The 19,345-nt window shown below is 33.6% G+C and overlaps 1 protein-coding gene and 1 long non-coding RNA gene across 2 annotated transcripts; one reads left to right on the top strand and one right to left on the bottom strand.

Annotated features, from left to right (window-relative positions):
* Positions 1 to 344: 344 nt before the first annotated feature.
* LOC112801989 (uncharacterized) lies at positions 345 to 3,372 on the bottom strand. The gene is made up of 7 exons (XR_003202158.3): positions 2,616 to 3,372; positions 2,247 to 2,355; positions 2,098 to 2,158; positions 1,904 to 2,002; positions 1,465 to 1,566; positions 879 to 1,134; positions 345 to 681 (listed from the first exon to the last, which is right to left on the bottom strand). It is a non-coding gene; the product is annotated as an uncharacterized lncRNA (long non-coding RNA).
* Positions 3,373 to 18,042: 14,670 nt separating this feature from the next.
* Positions 18,043 to 19,345, top strand: LOC112803773 (uncharacterized). Its single transcript, XM_025847238.1, has 3 exons — positions 18,043 to 18,198; positions 18,297 to 18,604; positions 18,757 to 19,345. Exons 1-3 carry the CDS (start codon positions 18,043 to 18,045, stop codon positions 19,343 to 19,345), a joined length of 1,053 nt encoding a protein of 350 aa, XP_025703023.1.

Raw genomic sequence — 19,345 nt, forward strand, 5'->3', positions numbered from 1 at the left:
GCCTTCAGCTTTCTCATTTTCCCCTTTCTCTTCTTTTTTTTCTTTACTTAATCATTAATTGACAAGCTTCTTCAAAGTTTTCAAAATTTCAAAGATTTTATAAAGTGTTCTAGATAAAAATTTCAAATCAAACAAAATTCAAAGAAAACTCCAGCATCTGTCAGAGGTGTCCAAGCTAGATAGCTGGATTTGACAAATATTTTATTTATAGTTAGATCATTTTTTGACGTATGAAAATACTTTGATATTTGTATGAATATAAATATTCAAATCATGCCATTAGTTTTACACGAATAAGTGTTGCATTGTCCCCATGTTCTGCATATCTGCAAGTGGAAACTATATCTTCGAATGGTTGCGACTCTACCAAAGAGTGATTAATTTGAATGGTCAATTGGTCATATCAATAACAAAAATATGAAACATTCTAATATAAAATATTTTTAGTAGTTAGAGAAGATTTATATCATCAATTGAGACTTCTGTGGGAACTTTCAAATTGATATGCTGGGCATCCCATCCACCTTCTTTCAACTTTTGAATGAAATCATCAAACCTGTATTCTAATTGCATCAAGCTATTAGCAAATTGATTGCAGATACTAACTTCGCCATCCTAGTATTCTCTTAGCCAGAACATTTGCCACACACTTTGCAATACTGAGATGCTCATTGCTCCGACCTGAAACATGAATGTAAGTTCACCAAATGAGGATTGACTTCCAATTAATTCTCAGGGTATGTTTGGTTCAGGTTGAAATTTTTGTGGATGATCTCTGCATATGATTATACATAGCAAATTGTTCCATGAAAATTTCTACACTATCAATAAGAATTTAGAGCTGATGAATTAAGTCCATGCTCCATATGCAAACAGACATGTATCAAGCTGTGGCTGCGCGCGGCACTTCAGGATCCTTTTAAACAGCATCCTTCTTCCTTACTTCAATTTTAGCAGCCACAAAACTTCCCAAACAGGACTGCTACTTTAATGCATTCACAAATATTGCAACAATCACCACCTCAGCAAGCTTTCCAAATTGATCAAGAGAATCAGTCACAAACTCCAACACATGTTCAATTACGTCCATAGCACCAGAACTCGTTCGATAACCAGCTTCACCATCACTAATACCTACAATTTTCATAAACTACAATTAGAATTCTGATAACAAATATATTCAATGTATCTCTGGTACTAACATTACTTAATAAACTAAACAAATAGCTAATTTTTCCCTGATTAAATGCTGGTGGTAAATTCCTTCAACAGCAGAAATTGATTTAAATATCAAGTAGTTGTACTAAAGAGTTTCAAAAAATTGGTATATTATATCTTGATAGCATTTTACTTAAATTGCTGCAGCCTAATCTACATCATAGAGATGAACCATTTCAAAAATAAAACTGAGCAATCTTTGTGTCTAAAATTTGTTCTGAAATTAAATAAGCATACTACAATTACCTCATACATATCCTCAGATATTGTACTTCGTAATATATTCATTGTTAATCTAAATTCCTTTTTTAGATAGTCAGACAGTGTTTCATTCCTTCCTTCGCGAACCTGCACATATATTCAAGATGCTGCTTAAATGCATAACGAGCAACACGAAATTCTAGAAGTAGCATGTAGAACTTATTTTCTTGATTCATTCAAATAACATCCAAAGGCTAGTGATTATTTCTGTTTTTTGTCCTCATTAATCTCATCTAAATTTCAAAAAGGAAGTAATTCAGAAAACTAGCATAAAAAATATTGTAGCTTTTAAATACAAAGAAAAACTTAAAATATTCTTCTGCTTCATTAAGCATGAATTTTATATGCCCAAAAAATAATGAAATGACTGGAGTCCTAGAATCCAGTCTCAGATCATGGGAAATATATATCACGAAGTCCTTACCGATCTTAATACTATTTTCAATGCGGTCAGTGATGTTCTTTTCATTCCTTTCAAAACTGTAGTTATCCATTCATTTTCTTCTTTGTTTGCTTCAGCTTCCTTTAGATAAAAAGCATATAGTCATATGTAGCCGAAAGAGGACATAAACACAAAATAAGAAAATAATATGTGTAAGGAACTTGTAAGACACTTACCAAAGATTTAATAATTTTTTCAATGGAATTTTTAGAGAAGCATTAATCAATTACTGGCTGCCTGAAAATCTCCAAATACAGTCATTAATACAGTGCAATTTTCAGTTAATCAGAAAAGAAATTTGGATATCATTGATGAAATAAGATACCGTCTTCATCAGGTTTGACTTCTGAAGAAAATTCTTCAATCACTAATCTTACAGTATTCTCATCACTGGAATTTAGGATAATCAGGCACTTCTCAAGTTCCACAATTCTCTGGTACATATAAAATGTTATCATTATTTATCAAATTAACCCTTGAAGTCCATTTTATATCTACTGATTAGAAAATAGTATCACGGAAATTAGAACATACATAAAGTGATATAAAAGTAGTAAAAGATTATAAAATCACCAGAATATAAAATCAAAACCAAATCCAAATTCAAACATCCAAGCATAGTTATCACGGAATCATTCTACACATAAACAAGTAGACAAAAAAGATCCAAAGAAGAAAGTAGGAATTTACTTACCATATCTTCAACTTCTTGGAATCAGCTTTCTCCAGTGCAGCTTCAGAACCCTTTCTCTTATCATTGAGAGACTGCAAAGCCTCCTTCACAGACTCTGCAACCTCGGCGACACAGCGCTCAAACTCTTCCCTATACTTGGCAACATACTTGTGAGCTTCTCCATCGCCAGCACCCTTTTTACCTTTCTTCATCTACTTCTTCAGGAGCTCCTCCGCAACCTTATCCAGCCGCCACTCCTCCTCCACCGCCTTCCACTCTTCTAGCCTCTTCTCTGCGTTCACGTGCCTCAGCCTTCTCCCACTCATGTCCCTGTAAGCGTCAAAATTATTCGTCTTCTTTTGCCTAGTCTTCGTCGCCGCACCTCGAAGCAGCGATCCGAACCCTCCCTTGCCGCCCTTCAGCCGCAGAAGGAGTCGCACTGTCAGGAAGTTTTTGCTGCCCTCCGGTGAGCAGATGGCTGAGGAGGAGACAGTAAGAGGCTAATGGCGTAAACAACGAGGAGATGGTAAGAGGCTAATGACGCTGGTGCTGTTGGATGCTAGGGCAGAGGCGACGAGGAGACGAGGCGGAGGGGAGGCTAACGGCGCAGTGAGGGCGGTGCTAGTAATGGCGGGGATCTGAGCTCTTCCAGGATTAAGATTAATGAGAGTGACGGTAAGAACTGAGAGTGAGAGAGTCTCGATCAAAACTTTTGGCCAAGTTTGAGGGTTATTGGGTTGGGGGATGGATTATTAGGGTTTTTTAAAACCTTTTGGCCAAAACAGTACTAGGATATGACCACGCTTTATAAATGCTGTAATGAAATCCTGTCGTCACGCTTTTAAAACGTCTCTGTTTTTCTCTATGACCGTGCTTTTGAAGCATGGCAGAAAAAAAACGTGACCGTATCTCTAATCAATTGCCACTCTTATAAAAGCGTGGCCATTGATCCTTAAAGCATGGTAAAAAAACGTGGCCAAATCTTTATTCAATCGCCACCTTCACAAAAGCGTGGCCATAGACCTTTTTTCTTGTAGTGTATGAATTCTCTTTGCACTTGTCTTCAATTATTGATTCCTCCTTGTGCATTTCCTTCTCTTTTCCCAAATTTTCCTGCAAGAATCGTGAAATAAAAAGGATAAAAATAATATCCAATTTAAACACCAAAATTCTCCATAATTAAGCATTATACGTTTATTTCATATATGAAAAAGTATAGAAAAGCACAATATTATGTGCATGCATCACTATACCTTAAATTGATCTAAATTAATATTTTTAATAAAAAATAACTAAAATATTTCTATTAGGTTAATTTTATGGTGTAGAAAGAAAGGTTTTTCTACACTTGTATATTTGTGTTATTAAAAGGGTAGTGTGACAAGCAGGGACGAAGCTAGACAATATTTAATAGGGGGGCCAATATTTTTTTTAATTTTTTATTTTAATTAAAAATAACAACTTAGACTTAGAATTAACTTTTTATAAGATAACTGAACATATCGTATATTAAAATAATTAAACACAAATATCTCAAAATTTTTAAATATTATAAATATAGGTTTTTATATACTTGCTTTTAGAATTTTTAAATACTATTTAATTTTTTTTAGACGTTTTCTATAAAATTATTTAAAAAATGTATTATACTTCATATAAATAATTTAAATCACAACCATAACTTATGTAATGAAAAAATTAATAATAATATTATTAGAGCTGAAATAAGTTAAAATTTGTAATTTACATAGACAATTGAGCTTGACGTTTTTTCCTTGATTCAAAGTCATCTATTATTAAGAATATAATTTACATAGATAATAAGATAAACTTTATGCAACTTGACTAAACTCAATTTATTTTATTTTTTGTAAATCAATAATATCAATGTCACAAATAATTAATAATGAGAAAAAATTAAAAATAATACAAGGATAGCATTATAATTACATGATCATCATCTTTATTTTTTTTTAAAATCTAAATTATTATTATAAGATTATAAACTAGATAAACAAATAAATATATAAATTATTAAAAAAATAAATAAAAAAATAATTTATAAAAAAAGAAGAATGAGAGATGATAATGGAAGACCAAAGATTATTTATTATTTTTTAAGTTGTAATAATAATGAAAATATGAAATGATATTTTTATTTTCTAATTGAAAAAAGAGGAAAGAATAAAAGAAGTAATTTGTTGGCTTGTTGTTACTTCCCTTTCAAAGTCTTTAGTTCTAATATAAATTAAGATTTTTTTTAACTAAATATATAGTCCATAGCCTAAATAACACACAACTTTTTAATTATTCTTTGCTGCATTAAATAAGAATTAGGATAACCATACATTTTTTAAAAGAGGGGGAGACCAGAGGGGGGGCATTTTTTTATTTTTTATTATATTTGTAAACAAATTTTTTTCTTTTGGGGGCACTGCCTCCCCTGTTCTATGAGTAACTTCGCCCTTGGTGACAAGTATTTAGAAAGATAATAGTTAAAGAGACAAAATTTAACATGCGTTGTACATAAAATATAGTATATTTTATCTTATGCAGTATGTGAATGATGTATTAATTAAATAGGCTAATTATATTTATATTAATTAATTATTAAAGATAATATTGGACTTGGTATAATTTTTTTTTATCTTTGAACTTTTTGAATGTACACTCTCTCTCCCCATATCACAGTAACAACGAAAAAAATTTTTTTTGAACCAATAAAACTAAGCTAAAGTTAATATTAAAAGAAATCTAAGCTAATAATTTTTTTTCCAACTCATGTTATTTGAAAAAAAATTCAATTAATTAATTTTATTTACATAATAAATATCATCTAAAAAATTAATTTTTACACAAAAATTTATTAATATTTATTTTAAATTAAATTAATAAATATATAATATATATTGCAAAGTTTATCATCCTTTTTCAACACACCTCTATCGTCTCAAAGAAAAACTAATCATATAATTTTGTTAAATTTGTTAGATATACTTTTTTGTTTAATAAAATAACAATATTAAATGTTCACTCAATAACATAGTTTATTCATTATAAAAAATTAATAATTTAATTATAAATAATATATTGCATCTAAAATGTTCCAATAAAAATTTGGAGTACTTAATATTTTTTTAGATAAATTTTTTTGGAATATCAATTATTAAAAGATTTTTTTAGTATTTAAAATTTTCTTTTAATTATTTCTTATAAATAACTATAAATAGATATTTTAATGCAAACAAAATAACAAGATAAGGTCTGTAACACCCTAATATTCAAATCCTTATGCTCGAGTCATAAGTCAATGATATTACGGTGGTACGACTTTCAGGTGGATTTTTAATATATAAATATAGGTAATTTCGAAAGGAGTATTAATCGAGAAGCCTGAAAAGAGTAGAAATAAAATCGCGAAAACGCATCACTCACGTTTCGACAACGAAAAGTTAAACTGTGAAGTCGAAAGCGATATACGGACAAGGCATAAAGGAGATTAAGAGATAAATAATGGATAGATATATATATAACATAAGTAATAGCCACTAGTCGCGACCCGCGAAGTTTAGGCCGGCTAGGGTACAGTATGAAAGTAGTTGACAACAGAATATCCTAATCTTTCCCAAAGGAAACATAAGAGCCTCTATAGGCAAGTTCCAAAATTTAGTTCAATACATAATATAATCTTTTCAAAACAAAGGTGGAGAGATTCTAAGCAAAACACAAAGTAGGGAAAATAAATATCTTCGCCGTCTCTCGGACGAACTGCAGCTCACTTCTGAGCACCTGGACCTGTATCTGAAAAACAAGAGATATATACGGAATGAGAACCCCGGGCCCATGGGTTCCCAGTACGGTAAAAGTGCCAAATAAATACAATGCATTGCAATAAAAACTCACTAAGCATCCTAAACTCCTTTTCACCAAGTATCCAGCCTAGATTCTCACTAATCCATAAATAGGCATCTGTCATAAGGGGATACTAAATCTAGTTCATGTTACACATGTTTCCCGACTCGCTGATTCTTCCACGAATCAGACTCAGAATCATAAGCAAAACCATCACCAGTTGTTCTGCCTCGGCAACTCTATATCAATACATCGTACCCTCGCCTGGAGCTAGTGAAATCACATCACTGCGTCTACCCAGGGGGCTCAAATTATCCCATTCAAAAATCATTATCATCATGCAATCACATCATCAATTCATCTCATCAAGAACAGCCCTCAACATCCACGACGCCAACATAAGGGATCTCTCAGTGGTACAAACACAAACAATACAGACAAGTAATACACAATTAAGGTACAAGTAGCACATAATCAGGTAACATAGCATATATGATGTAGAAATCCAAAACAAATAGGCAAACCCAAACAATTCAAACATATGCAAATGATGTATGCCTGCCCTATGGCTGATGATATCATCTGTCGGTTATCAAGCCAACCCGACGTGTCCGGTAGCTAACCCGGGCACAGTCTCTCTGTTGCGTATTAATATCATTAGAGGGAATATGTGCCCTGTCACCATTAGAGGGTATCTGCGCCCTGTCGCCATTAGAGGGTATCTGCGCCCTGACGCCATTAGAGGGTATCGGTGCCCTGTCACCCTTACAACCAGAGAGAAAACACAAGCATGCTTACATTCAACATTTTTCATCATTATTCATTTATCATATATGCCTTTATACTCAGCCATAATCCATAATGGCTTTGCCGTAACTCGGCAATAACTCAGCCATTCGGCTCACAGTTCAATCCAGAACTAGGCAATTTATCAACATGGCTCCGCCGTATCCGGCAATAACTCAGCCATCCGGCTCGTGGTTCATTCAAGAACCAACCATTTATCAATAATTGTAGCCCTTCGGCTCATGGCAAACGCAGTACTTCTACCGCCATCCTCCATATCTCATATAATCATCATTGATCACAACTTTTCCCCTTGCTTCATTCGCAAGTTACCACATCCCCTAGCTCTTTCCTCTTTGCTAGGCATATCATAATGATTCAATACATAAGGGGTGAGATCGGAGGCTTAAAAGTATGAGATTTGGCTTTTGAAACTCAAAAATCAACTTTGGGATGAAAACAGGGCCACGCGTACGCGCACTCCACGCGCACGCGTGGATGGTCTCGAAAACTCATCGACGCGCAAGCGTCATGCACGCTAATGCGTGGAATAAAAATTTTCCAATCGACGCGCACGCGTCAACCACGCGTACGCGTGGATACTCCCGTGCCCCAGGCACAAGGCTGGCACAGTTCTGGCACAACTCTCTGGAAAATGACTGGGCATTGGGTGCAGCACAATCGGCGCGCCCGCGCACATCACGCGCACGCGTGGATGGTGCTTTCTGGAAGATCGGCGCGTACGCGCCAAGTGCGCCCACGCGCAAGGGGTTATTCTGCTAAAAATTTTTCTAAGTTAAAAGCTGCAGAATTCACAGATTCAACCCCCAATCTTCCGATGGACATAACTTTCTCATTTTAAATCGTTTTTCACCCGTTCTTCGAACGGCATGGACATCCCGGATCCAATTTCACTTCTAAGAAGTTTGGCACAAAACGGAGATCCAGAGTCCAAGTTATGTCCCATCAAAGTATGCCCAAAAACCATGTTTTCATACAAAACCACAAGGTGCCCTTTTCAAAACAAGCCATTTTCAACCCCTTTTAAAATCAACCAAAACATGCTAGTTTCAACCCTTTTTGAAATCAATCAAAATATGCCAAAATCAACATTAAGCCTCCTAAATTCATACATTAACAATTTGCCACGATTCACAAAACCGTCATATAACCATTTTTACCCATTTCAAACAAATGGCTAAATTACAAACACATTAACATGTCATACATCTTTCCTCATCCCAATTTCCAACAATACCATTTCCAATCAATCATCATTACACATAATCAATATCATACTCACTATCACGTGGTTTCACCCACAAATCAACCTTAATCATTCCTCAAGCATATATCATAATATATATACCACTCATGCATCATCATACCATCAAGACATTAATAACCATAGTCACATATATGACCACATAATATTTCTCAACCAAAACCAAACATACCTCATCTACATAATTTTCACCCAAAATTACCAAATTCCACACTTCAACTCCTCAAACATTATTATTCAATAATCAACCCAAGCATTCGCATATTCATTATCTGAAATTCATCCAATCACTTGTGTCATCATACAATGCACACATCAACTTACCTTCCTTACCTCTTTCCGGCCTCCGGCCCAAAATTTACGGCCTCCGGCCCAATTCACAATTTAAATGCATAAACCACAAATCAATACTCATTACCCAATACATAAATTTTCAACCCAATCATTGATTCACATTACATACCAACTATGCATATAAGCACCAACCATTTGCACAATCCAAACTTAATCCTAGGGCATCTAGCCTAGGAATTCTCATCACACCACACGGTACTTAAATGAAACTTAAACCGTACCTCTTGTAGCCAAATCAATTGAGCCTCTTCTTTAGAAGTCTCTACCAATCTTAGTCCCAAGCCTCACCAAAGCTCCTCAAGCAACACCAATCTTCCAATTGTGCACCAAGATCATCAAATACACTAACATAACCAATATCACATACATACATCAACCTAGGGCTCATAAAAATGACAAATCACAAGGGTTTGAGCACTTCTTACCTCAGCCCATATGAAGTAGGGATAGAATCCACTTATAATCCATGTTGGAGTATCCCTAAACACCCAAAATCACAAGATTTCAACACTAACTACCCAAAAACGTGTAACAGTGGAGAATTTCGAAAACTGGGCAGAGATGAATGGAATACTCACCACAAAACTTAGATAGAATTGTAGAGAATGAGAAGAGCGACGCGTGGCCGCAAACGGCTCGTCAATCGGAGCTCCGTAGCTCAAGTTATGGTGGTTTGAAGATCAAAGAGAGTTATGTTTTCTCTCTTCTCTTCTCTCTTCTCAATTTCAGCGCCCAACACCCCTTCTTTAGGGCAAAATGAGCTGAAATGCTCATAACTAATGTTTATATATGTTGGGTCTTGGGCCCACTTAGGCCCGGTTCACTTATTTTTGTCCGTTGGCCCAATTTTGGACCAAAACCCTTAAGATTAGCGTTCTAAATCGCACTTCAAATATTTCTAACTCTCCTAATTATAATTCCTCATTTCTTAATCTTATTTACCCATAATCAATTTTCTCAGCTGTAGTACCAGACAAATCTCAGCCGGTACTTCCGGTCAAAATTCCACTGCGCGCTTTTACGCAGAAAACTATGTTTTCCGACTCGGAAAAATTCACTGAATCCAAATATCATATTTAAATCATCAAATTCCAATTGCAAAATCTCCCAACCATATTCGCTCCTACTTAACTTATTATTTAATCAATTTCGGTTAGACCGGGTATTACAAGGTCTACATAATACCGAAAAATAACTATATTTTCTTATATTTTTTTGGTATCTATCATATTTAATTTTGGGTGCACATATTTTTAGTGAGTTTAATTTTGATATATTGACAGTGTAAAATGTGTTTTACACAGTCGTATAATTATATTTGGTATTTTGGATGACAATTCACACCGTTAATATAAAAAGTAATTATTTTTGTTAATGTAGTGTTATGTCATTAGATGTAAATATAAAATTATTTTATACTAACACTGCATTAAAATTAAATTTATTTTTAATTTTTTTTATAACAAAAATCAAAGTTTCTTGTTACAATTTTTATTCTTAAAAAAAGTCAATTCCCCTAAAATATATATTCTTTTTTCCTACACCATAAAAATGGCAGTATTACAAATACTGTTTTGACATCAATATTTTTTAAACAATTAACTATAAAATTTTTTTGTTTTATTAATTAAAAAATAATTTAAATATATAAATAATTAATAACAAACTATTTTAATAAGATGGCGAGAATATGTGATGTTTGAATAATATTTTCTTATAAATATCTCTATGTACCTAAAGTAATATTGACAGATATATTGATATAATATTTAAATTAAATATATATAAATATTATCGTTAATTTAAATGTATGTAAATACGTAAAGTTGTATGTTTTTTTGTTGGTTGAAATATGTAGATACATTTTTATATTTGTGAAGCTGAATATATCTAAGTCATCAAAAAGGAAAAAAGGTGTATATTAAAATAAATAAATATTAATAAATTTTTGTGTGTAAAGTTAATATTTTTTGGGAGAGAGAATGTAACATCCTAACTTTTAGCACCTCATGATCGTACTAAAAGTTCGAGCGCTACTTACCTCTAAACCTTTTTATTATATATTATCTTTATTTAATATTGAGCCTTCGCGAATACGAACCAAAATTTTAATTAAGAAAGCGAAAAGAGGCTTTATTTTAAACCACTAAATCACAAAAGTATATATATTCACGTAGTATTAAATACATAGACTTATTTCAAGATTCCCAAAAACAAATCCTACCCCTCTAAAAACTCTAACTAATAAGGCGAGGGAAAAATAAATCCTAACAACTCAACTCATAATCATGTTTCTCTGTGCTCCCGCAGTTTCGCAATGAGCCTTTGCACCTGTAGCTGAAAGGAGTGGAGATAGGGGGTAAGAAATGGGGATGGAATTCTTAGTAGGGTCGGAGTTAGAAGTTAAGTTCACTTTATATATACTTGGTCAGCTATAATAGTCAATAAGGAACAATTCAATTCAACAATTATAGAACACATAATGCAGACAGCCTTATAGCACACCCACAATCACAAAAAAGACAATCACAAACAAATATGCACAAGCAAGTATGATACATGTCTATTCCTATCGCAGGTAATGAGCGCATTTGTAGGTTTTGACCCGCACCCGACGCAATCCGACTCACTAGTCAGATAAGGCATTCCAGCGGCATAACCTCTGCAAGGTCTCAACCTCTTGCAGGTGCTGATTCTCCAGCTGAAGTATGCCGAACATGACCTCTGCAAGTATTTGCAGGCGCTGATTCTCCAGCTGAAACATGTGCCCCTTTCTCCTGGAAGCCATTCCATATACACGGACATCCCGTACAATTACTCATACATAAAGCCCACAGCTTGATATTTTTCACATCAACACCATAACTATTTCCTTTCCATCACCCTCTCGTGACCTTTTAATCATTTCGTAAGTACACGTGTCGATTAATCTTTTCTTTTTCTTTTAAAACCAAAACCAATCCTCCTTTCATCCTTAAAACTAATTCTTTAACTTTTTCCAAGATATCACAAAATAAAATCATTCAACAAAAATGCAATTACTTTTAAAGTTCACTAAATCTCCTTCAAATAAAATTCTTGAGTCAAATTCAAAACATAAGCCCTTTTCATTTTTAAATCAAACTTAAATATAATACTTTTTTTAAATCATTTAAAATCGTAAAATAATTCTTTTCTAAATAAATCGAACTCAGAATATCTACTTTTCTTAAATGAATTAAATTCGACATATAACTATTTTCTGAATAAATCAGAAATCAAATAATACAATTTCTCAAACCCAATCTTTTTCTTCTAAATAAAATTTCAAATAAATTCTTAGGGTTTATAACAAAATTCCGGCGGCATCTCCTCTAAAACCCGTATTCAGCCACCCTTCTTCAGTTCTATCCAAATCATTTTCCACACTCTTTTCAAATCATTTCTAATAAATCAAAACCATTTTCATATCTCAAATCATGTCATTAATTCCTCAAAATACCACATCTCAACAGTCCCAAAACCATTAAAACAACCACAGTTGAGATGTTCCTCATAGCTAAACCAACAAATCACAAGCAACAATAATAATTCAACAAAGATTCACATAGACTTAATCAAACTCAAACAATAATCAATCCAACCAACACTCACTTATCAAATTTATATTTAATCATTATAAAATTATCAAAACACTACCTCCGTGCGAAATCAAAACAATAAAAGTTCTGGAAAAGCTTTTTGACCGAACGGCTGAAAAAGAAAACGGTAAAAATCGTCCATACTAGCTCCTAGAATTTCAGTTGACCGAATTTAAGGGGTAGAAGAGCTATATTACTGTCGATTTTCACCGGTCAAAAGTGACGCCAATATGTAGAGGAGGAGGATATGAACATTTTTATCGGATTAGATTTTTTATTAGAGTTACGGATCTAAAAAATTCGAAGTCCGAACATAAAAAGGAGTTACGGTTTTCTCCCTCCCCATGGTCGGTCTTCCTTTCTTATTTGCTTAGGTTCGATGGTGGTAAGAAATGAAACTAAAGGCTAATGATAGGTAGTTAATGAAATAAAAAGGGATAAGTGCTTAATGAAATAAAAAGGATAGGTGTCACATTATCTATATACATATATGTGAACAAGCTACGTTTGGCTTTTTTTTAAACTTTGTTTTCTTAATGGCCTATATACATAATGTAAACAAGCCATATGCTTGCATTTTTTTTTCCTGAATGGCTTAAGCCAAAAGAAAGGAATCAAGGAAATTAATATTAAATAATAATATTAATCAAGGTATCATAGTTCCATTAAAAAAAGGGTCAGGTGTACACGGTCATATATATATATATATATATATATATATATATATATATATATATATATATATATATATATATATATATATATATATATATATATATTAGCCAAGTTTTATTTCTCTTTTTTTTTAATTTTTTTAATAGCTTTGTTGATAATATATTTTTTTCTATTATATGTACATAATGAATTTATTTATAATAATAATAATAACTATAAAAGATTAACTTAATTTTGCCTATCAAAATAATTTTTAATAAATAATTTAAACTAATAAAATAAATTATAATTAAATTAAACTTCAATAATCATAAAATTTTATTTAATTTTTTTTGTTAAAAATAATTTTTTAAAAATAAAATCTCAATATAATATAATAACTTATAAATAACTAATTACTTAATTTTTAAAAATTTGGGATATTATAAAAAATGTACATTCAAAAAGTCCAAAGATAAAAAATTATACAAAGCCCAATATTATCTTTAATAATTAATTAACATAAATACAATTAGCCTACTTAATCAATACATCATTCACATGCTGCATAAAACAAAGTGCACTACATTTTATCTGTAATATGTCAAATTTTGTCTATCTTTAACTACTCTCTTTTTAAATACTTGTCACACTATCCTTTTCACAACACAAACATACTAAGTGTAAAAGAATCTTTTTTTTACACCATAAAATTCACTTTTTTATTATAAAAAAATAACTAAAATACTCTTATTATTATTATTATTATTATTATTATTATTATTATTATTATTATTATTATTATTATTATTATTATGATAAAATCATTGTGAAAGTTTTAGGCAAATCACTTATAGTACTATGCATTATTTACTCCACATTAGTACATGACAATATAGTGTCTTGATTCATATACATCTCTTAGATCTCATGATGATGAAAGAAAAATGTAAAACTAAGAAAAACACAAAATTGAAGATGGTACTTAACGGACACAACTATAATGCTTCTGTATGTTTTTGTTTCCACATTATTACTGTTAGTATGTCAATAGGTACGTTTAGTACTTATTAATTTACTTTTTATTTATTACATGTTTGTAACAATAATAGAAATAGAATTAGTGAAGATAGTGAGTTCTTTATAATTTAGCTAAAAGGTTTTGGTAGAACTGTTAAATAAGATAATTTAGTCTATTTAAATTTGGTCCGTTTAAGTCTGTTGGTTAAATGAGTTGACTTATTTAAATTTATTTTATTTATGGTTCTAGTTTTTTTAGTTTGGACCGTTTATAACTAGTATGATAGAATTTGTCTATTTATTATTTTGATATTTTAAAAATATTTTAACAAAAAAGATTATTTTTAGGTCAAATACTTTAAATAAATTGTATTTTTTTAGTTGATAGGTTAAATTTTTTGATAAAAAAAATATTGGCCAAAAATATTAATTTTTTTTTAAAAAAACTGAGTCATCAGTTTAATCTGATATTTTTTTTTTTAGGTTAATCGATTTCAGTCTAACCCAAAATTCAAACAAATTTAATTTTAAAAACAAAGTCTATCATTTTAAACGAATAAACAAACGGACCTCATAGATTTATCCATGTGACGCCCTAGTTATTGGGTTCAAGTCTTTCATATAATAAAAGCAAATATTTTTATAGGTTATATATAATGAATGATATTTTGGGAAAAAAAATTCGATACTAACTATTTTTTCATATTTCTGTTATATATAGGATAGATTTAGATATATAAATGGTATTCAATAAGCTAAATCATAAATTGTTGAATAATGCAAGTTGTGTTTAATAAAAAATATTATTTATACATTAAAATTAGTTATTAAAATTAAGTAATATATATTTGTGTATAAATATATGATTGTTTAGTTTATTTTAATATGTATTTTGTATTATAATATATATTTTATACTAATTATTGATTTTAATATACATATAACATAGTTGTATTTGATATTTAACATAAGTAGGGGAAAGAACAAAAGTTATTAATGGATACAGATGAGAAATATTAAGGAACTAATATTTTTTATTAATATTAGTCAATAATTTATTTTTATACTATTAAGAATTGAAGTTTAGTGTTTATGATTTAAACTATAGAATTTAGAGTATAAAGTGTTGGCAAAAATGATTAATTTTATTTTATTTTGCCTGGATTTTGTATTTTGTTTTCAATAGAAAATGTCAACCAAATTTATATCAAAATTTTACTTCGAAAAATAGATACGATTTCTTTTCTTGGTTATTCACTATAAAAAATGAGCTGAATTTTATTGAATTTAGAGACGGATGTTACTGACGAATTTAGTGGCAGATTTTTTTTACGGTTACGAGTAAAAATTTGTCTCTCAAATAAATTATTGGCAGATTTAAAATTTTGCTGCTAAATTCGTGATGGTAAATAGAGGCGTAAAAATTAATTTTATTAACTTTGAGTTTACCGTCGAAAAATTTCGATGGTAACAGAATTTAGTGAAATGCGTTGTTTAAGCAACGACGAACATCTTATTGTTGAATTCTTTCACCGGTAAATTCGACGGTAAATTTGGGATAAAATTTAAATGCGAAATCCTTCTCCCTCACTTCTACAAACTCCCTCTCTCTCTTCTCTTCTCTTCTCTTCTCTTCTTTCTCTCATCTCTCCCCCTTTGTTCCATTGAAAAAGGTTGCACCGCCACCACCTGGAGCTGTCATCTGCCGGTAAGCCACATTGTCATTGCAAAACAACACATTGTCGTCACTGCTACTGGAGTCTCCATGGAAAGCATCCATCATGCCACCACTATTGGTGTCTTTTGCCATTGATCGGAGGTCGTTACCTTGTCACTACCATCGTGCCAAGGTAAGGTTGTTGTCCATTTTTTCTTTTAGTTGTTTGTTATGTTACTAAACTCTAACTCCACCATTGTAGGTTTCACTGCTGTCTCCTATCACGACCACGTTTCTACCATTCTACAGCCACCATTAGAGATAATTATTCTATAGTTTTTATATTTTTTTAGTTTTTGGTTTGTTTGTTTAAGATTTTGTTAGGTATTTTATTAAATTATTAATTAAATTTTTTAATGAAGTGTGTGATTAGAATTTGTTATATTAATTTAGTGTAATTAGAAATTAAATAATTTTAGGTTAGCGTGTAATTTAGGAGTTTGTTTTTAGTTGATGGTGTTTTGGATGATAGGTAATTTTCTGAGTTTATTATTGTCTGAGTTAATTATTTTCTGAGTTAATTAGTATTGATTGTTGTTAATTCTATGAGTTAATTTTAGCTTGTTAATTTTCTAAGTTAATTATTGACTTATTGTTGATTGTTGTTAATGTTCAGAGTTTATTGTTATCTGAGTTAATTATTTTTTGAATTAATTTTGCTGAGTTGATTGTTGTAAATTTTACTAATTGTAATTTACTCATTTGAATATATGTACTTTAATTTGTTTGTTTAATTATAATTTGTGTGTTGATTATGTTTATAGTATATATATGTTGATTATATTTATAGTTTGCATTGAATGTGTATAGCCTGCTATTTCAGAAAATACACTGGTAGACAGTAAGTTTATGATGCAAAACCTCCAACTAAGTTTGTAAGTTGCTGAAATTATATAAGTTTAACCATTTGAGAGACATACATATGCATGTTAGTAGATTACTTAGATTCTTAAATAGATATACCATTTATATAATTAATTTTTCTTTTTAATATTTTATTATCTAGAAAATTTCAACTATACAATTTACTTAACCACCATGAGGTATTTTATTTGTGAGTAATTATTTTATAGTGCTATTTTTTTTATAGTGCTATTTTTTTTCATACATGAGTAATTATTATCTTTTTTCTTTATTTTTAAACTTTGATGTGTGAATTTATTTGTGAATTTTTAACAAAAAATTATAGATAAATTATTATAAAAAATTATAAAATTTAAAATTTTGTTAATTTAAAAATTATTGAATTTAAATATTTAAAATTATATATGACCCGACCCGAACGGTCGGGCACGTACCACTCGCTACGCGACCTGGACACGCGTCCTCGACAGCTCACCCTTGCAGCGGTGAAGAAACTTCGAGGGAAGTGGGCCTATCCCCGAAGGGCCCACCTCTGACACGGTATAAATGGGGAAGGACCTGCCCTTCCCCCAAGGTACGTCACACTCTACCTTACCCCCTTTTTCGCCTGCACACTCGACTGACTTGAGCGTCGGAGTGTCATTGCAGGTGACCCCCCTCTCTCTTTGTCGAAAGCTTGGAACGTCGGTTCCTCGTCTCACCTTCACGACCCACTCCAGACCACGTCCCATCTACTCACACGAGGATCACCCCGAACAGTCCGGTACACGTCCTACCAAACATTGGCGCCGTCTGGGGGGAAACCGAAGCTGAATGGAGATCGTGCCGGGTCCAGGGGACCACGGCCGCGTAGCGGCCCCCGAGGGGGCGGCCTCTGTTGCCTCACCCCGCGAGAGATTAAGATCCCCTCCACAACGAACCGGGTTGCAGTCGAGAGCTCAAGAGAGACGCCCTTTCGGAGAAACTGGCAGTGACAGCGCCAGGATAATGCAGGAGCTGTGCCACAGGGTGCAGAACCTGGAGCACCAACTAGTAGATTAGGAGCATCGTCAGCAGATATCCGACCCTGACTACTCTCAGTCTCCCGAGAGTCGGGGAAGAGCCTCCCATCGAAGTAGTCACTCCCGACGCACCTCCGTATCGAGATTGGAATCAGAAAGTAGCAGGGAGGATCAGGAACGCCCTAGAAGACGAAACGATACAATCATCTACGCTCGGGGAAAACAAGCGTGTGTCATGCGACGAGACCGTGAAAACGGAGAAGAGAGGTCTGAGAGAACATGGCAACCCGTCATCATGGGCTCCACCCCGTTCCACCATTCTATCCTCGAGGTCCAGTTGCCAAAGCACTTTGACAAACCAACGGACATGAGATATGACGGGACACAAGACCCGCAGGAGCACCTAACGGCCTTCGAGGCCCGAATGAACCTCGAAGGAGTGGGAGACCAGGTAAGGTGTCACGCTTTCCCGGTCACCTTGGCAGGCCCTGCGATACGGTGGTTCAATAACCTCCCGCAGGGTTCTGTGGCCGGTTTCCCAAACATCAGCCGTGCCTTCTTGGGCAATTCACCACCAGAATCGCAAAGGCAAAGCACCCAATCAATCTCCTCGACGTGACTCAACGCGCCGGGGAGACGACCAGGAAGTATCTAGATCAGTTCAACGACGAATGCCTGGAAATCGAGGGACTAACCGACTCCGTAGCCAACCTTTGTCTGACGAACGGCCTCCTTAATGAGGATTTCCGAAAACACCTCACCACCAAACCGGTCTGGACGATGCATGAGATCCAAATCGTAGCCAAGGAATACATAAATGATGAGGAAGTCAGCCAAGTTGTGGCTGCCAACAAACGGTAACCCTCCTACAATCATCCTAGGTAACACTGTAGTAGAGAAAGGCAGAAGGAGTAGGTCAGAGACGGGGGCCCAAGCAGAGCACCCAGACCGCCTTCCCGAGTTGGAAAATTCACCAACTACACCCCACTCACCCTCTCCATCATGGAAGTTTACCAGCAAATAGCCGAAAAGGAGATCTTGTCGTAGCCCCGACCTCTAAAAGACCGTACAGGGGGAACAAGAGTCTCTACTGTGATTACCATAAAGGCTATGGACACCAAACACAGGACTGCTTCGACCTGAAGGACGCATTGGAGCAAGCGATCAGCGACGAAAAACTGACTGAGTTCTCCCACCTCATAAGGGAGCTGAGGAGACGACATCGCGACTACGGTGACGAGGGCAAGACCCGATCAACAAAATGGCGACAAGAGCCAGAGGACAATGATCACGACCTCACCGTAATAAACGTGGTGACCGCCAAAAATACAACGCCAAAGTCGCGGTCTGCGCACAAGAAAGACGCCAAAGTCCTGGCAGTCTCCTCTTCGTCAGCACGAAGCTCCAAGAGGTCCCCAACCATTTCTTTCGGGCCAGAAGATCATTGGTTCGACGAGGCCCCTGAGAACCCACCCATGGTCATTACGGCTAGGGTGGGAACCGGCCTCGTCAAACGAATCCTTGTGGACACGGGGCAGACTCGAACATTATGTTCCGCAACATGTTCGATGCCTTGGGATTACGAGACGTTGATCTAA

Source organism: Arachis hypogaea, chromosome 5, assembly GCF_003086295.3.
Source record: "Arachis hypogaea cultivar Tifrunner chromosome 5, arahy.Tifrunner.gnm2.J5K5, whole genome shotgun sequence".
Taxonomy (NCBI): domain Eukaryota; kingdom Viridiplantae; phylum Streptophyta; class Magnoliopsida; order Fabales; family Fabaceae; genus Arachis; species Arachis hypogaea.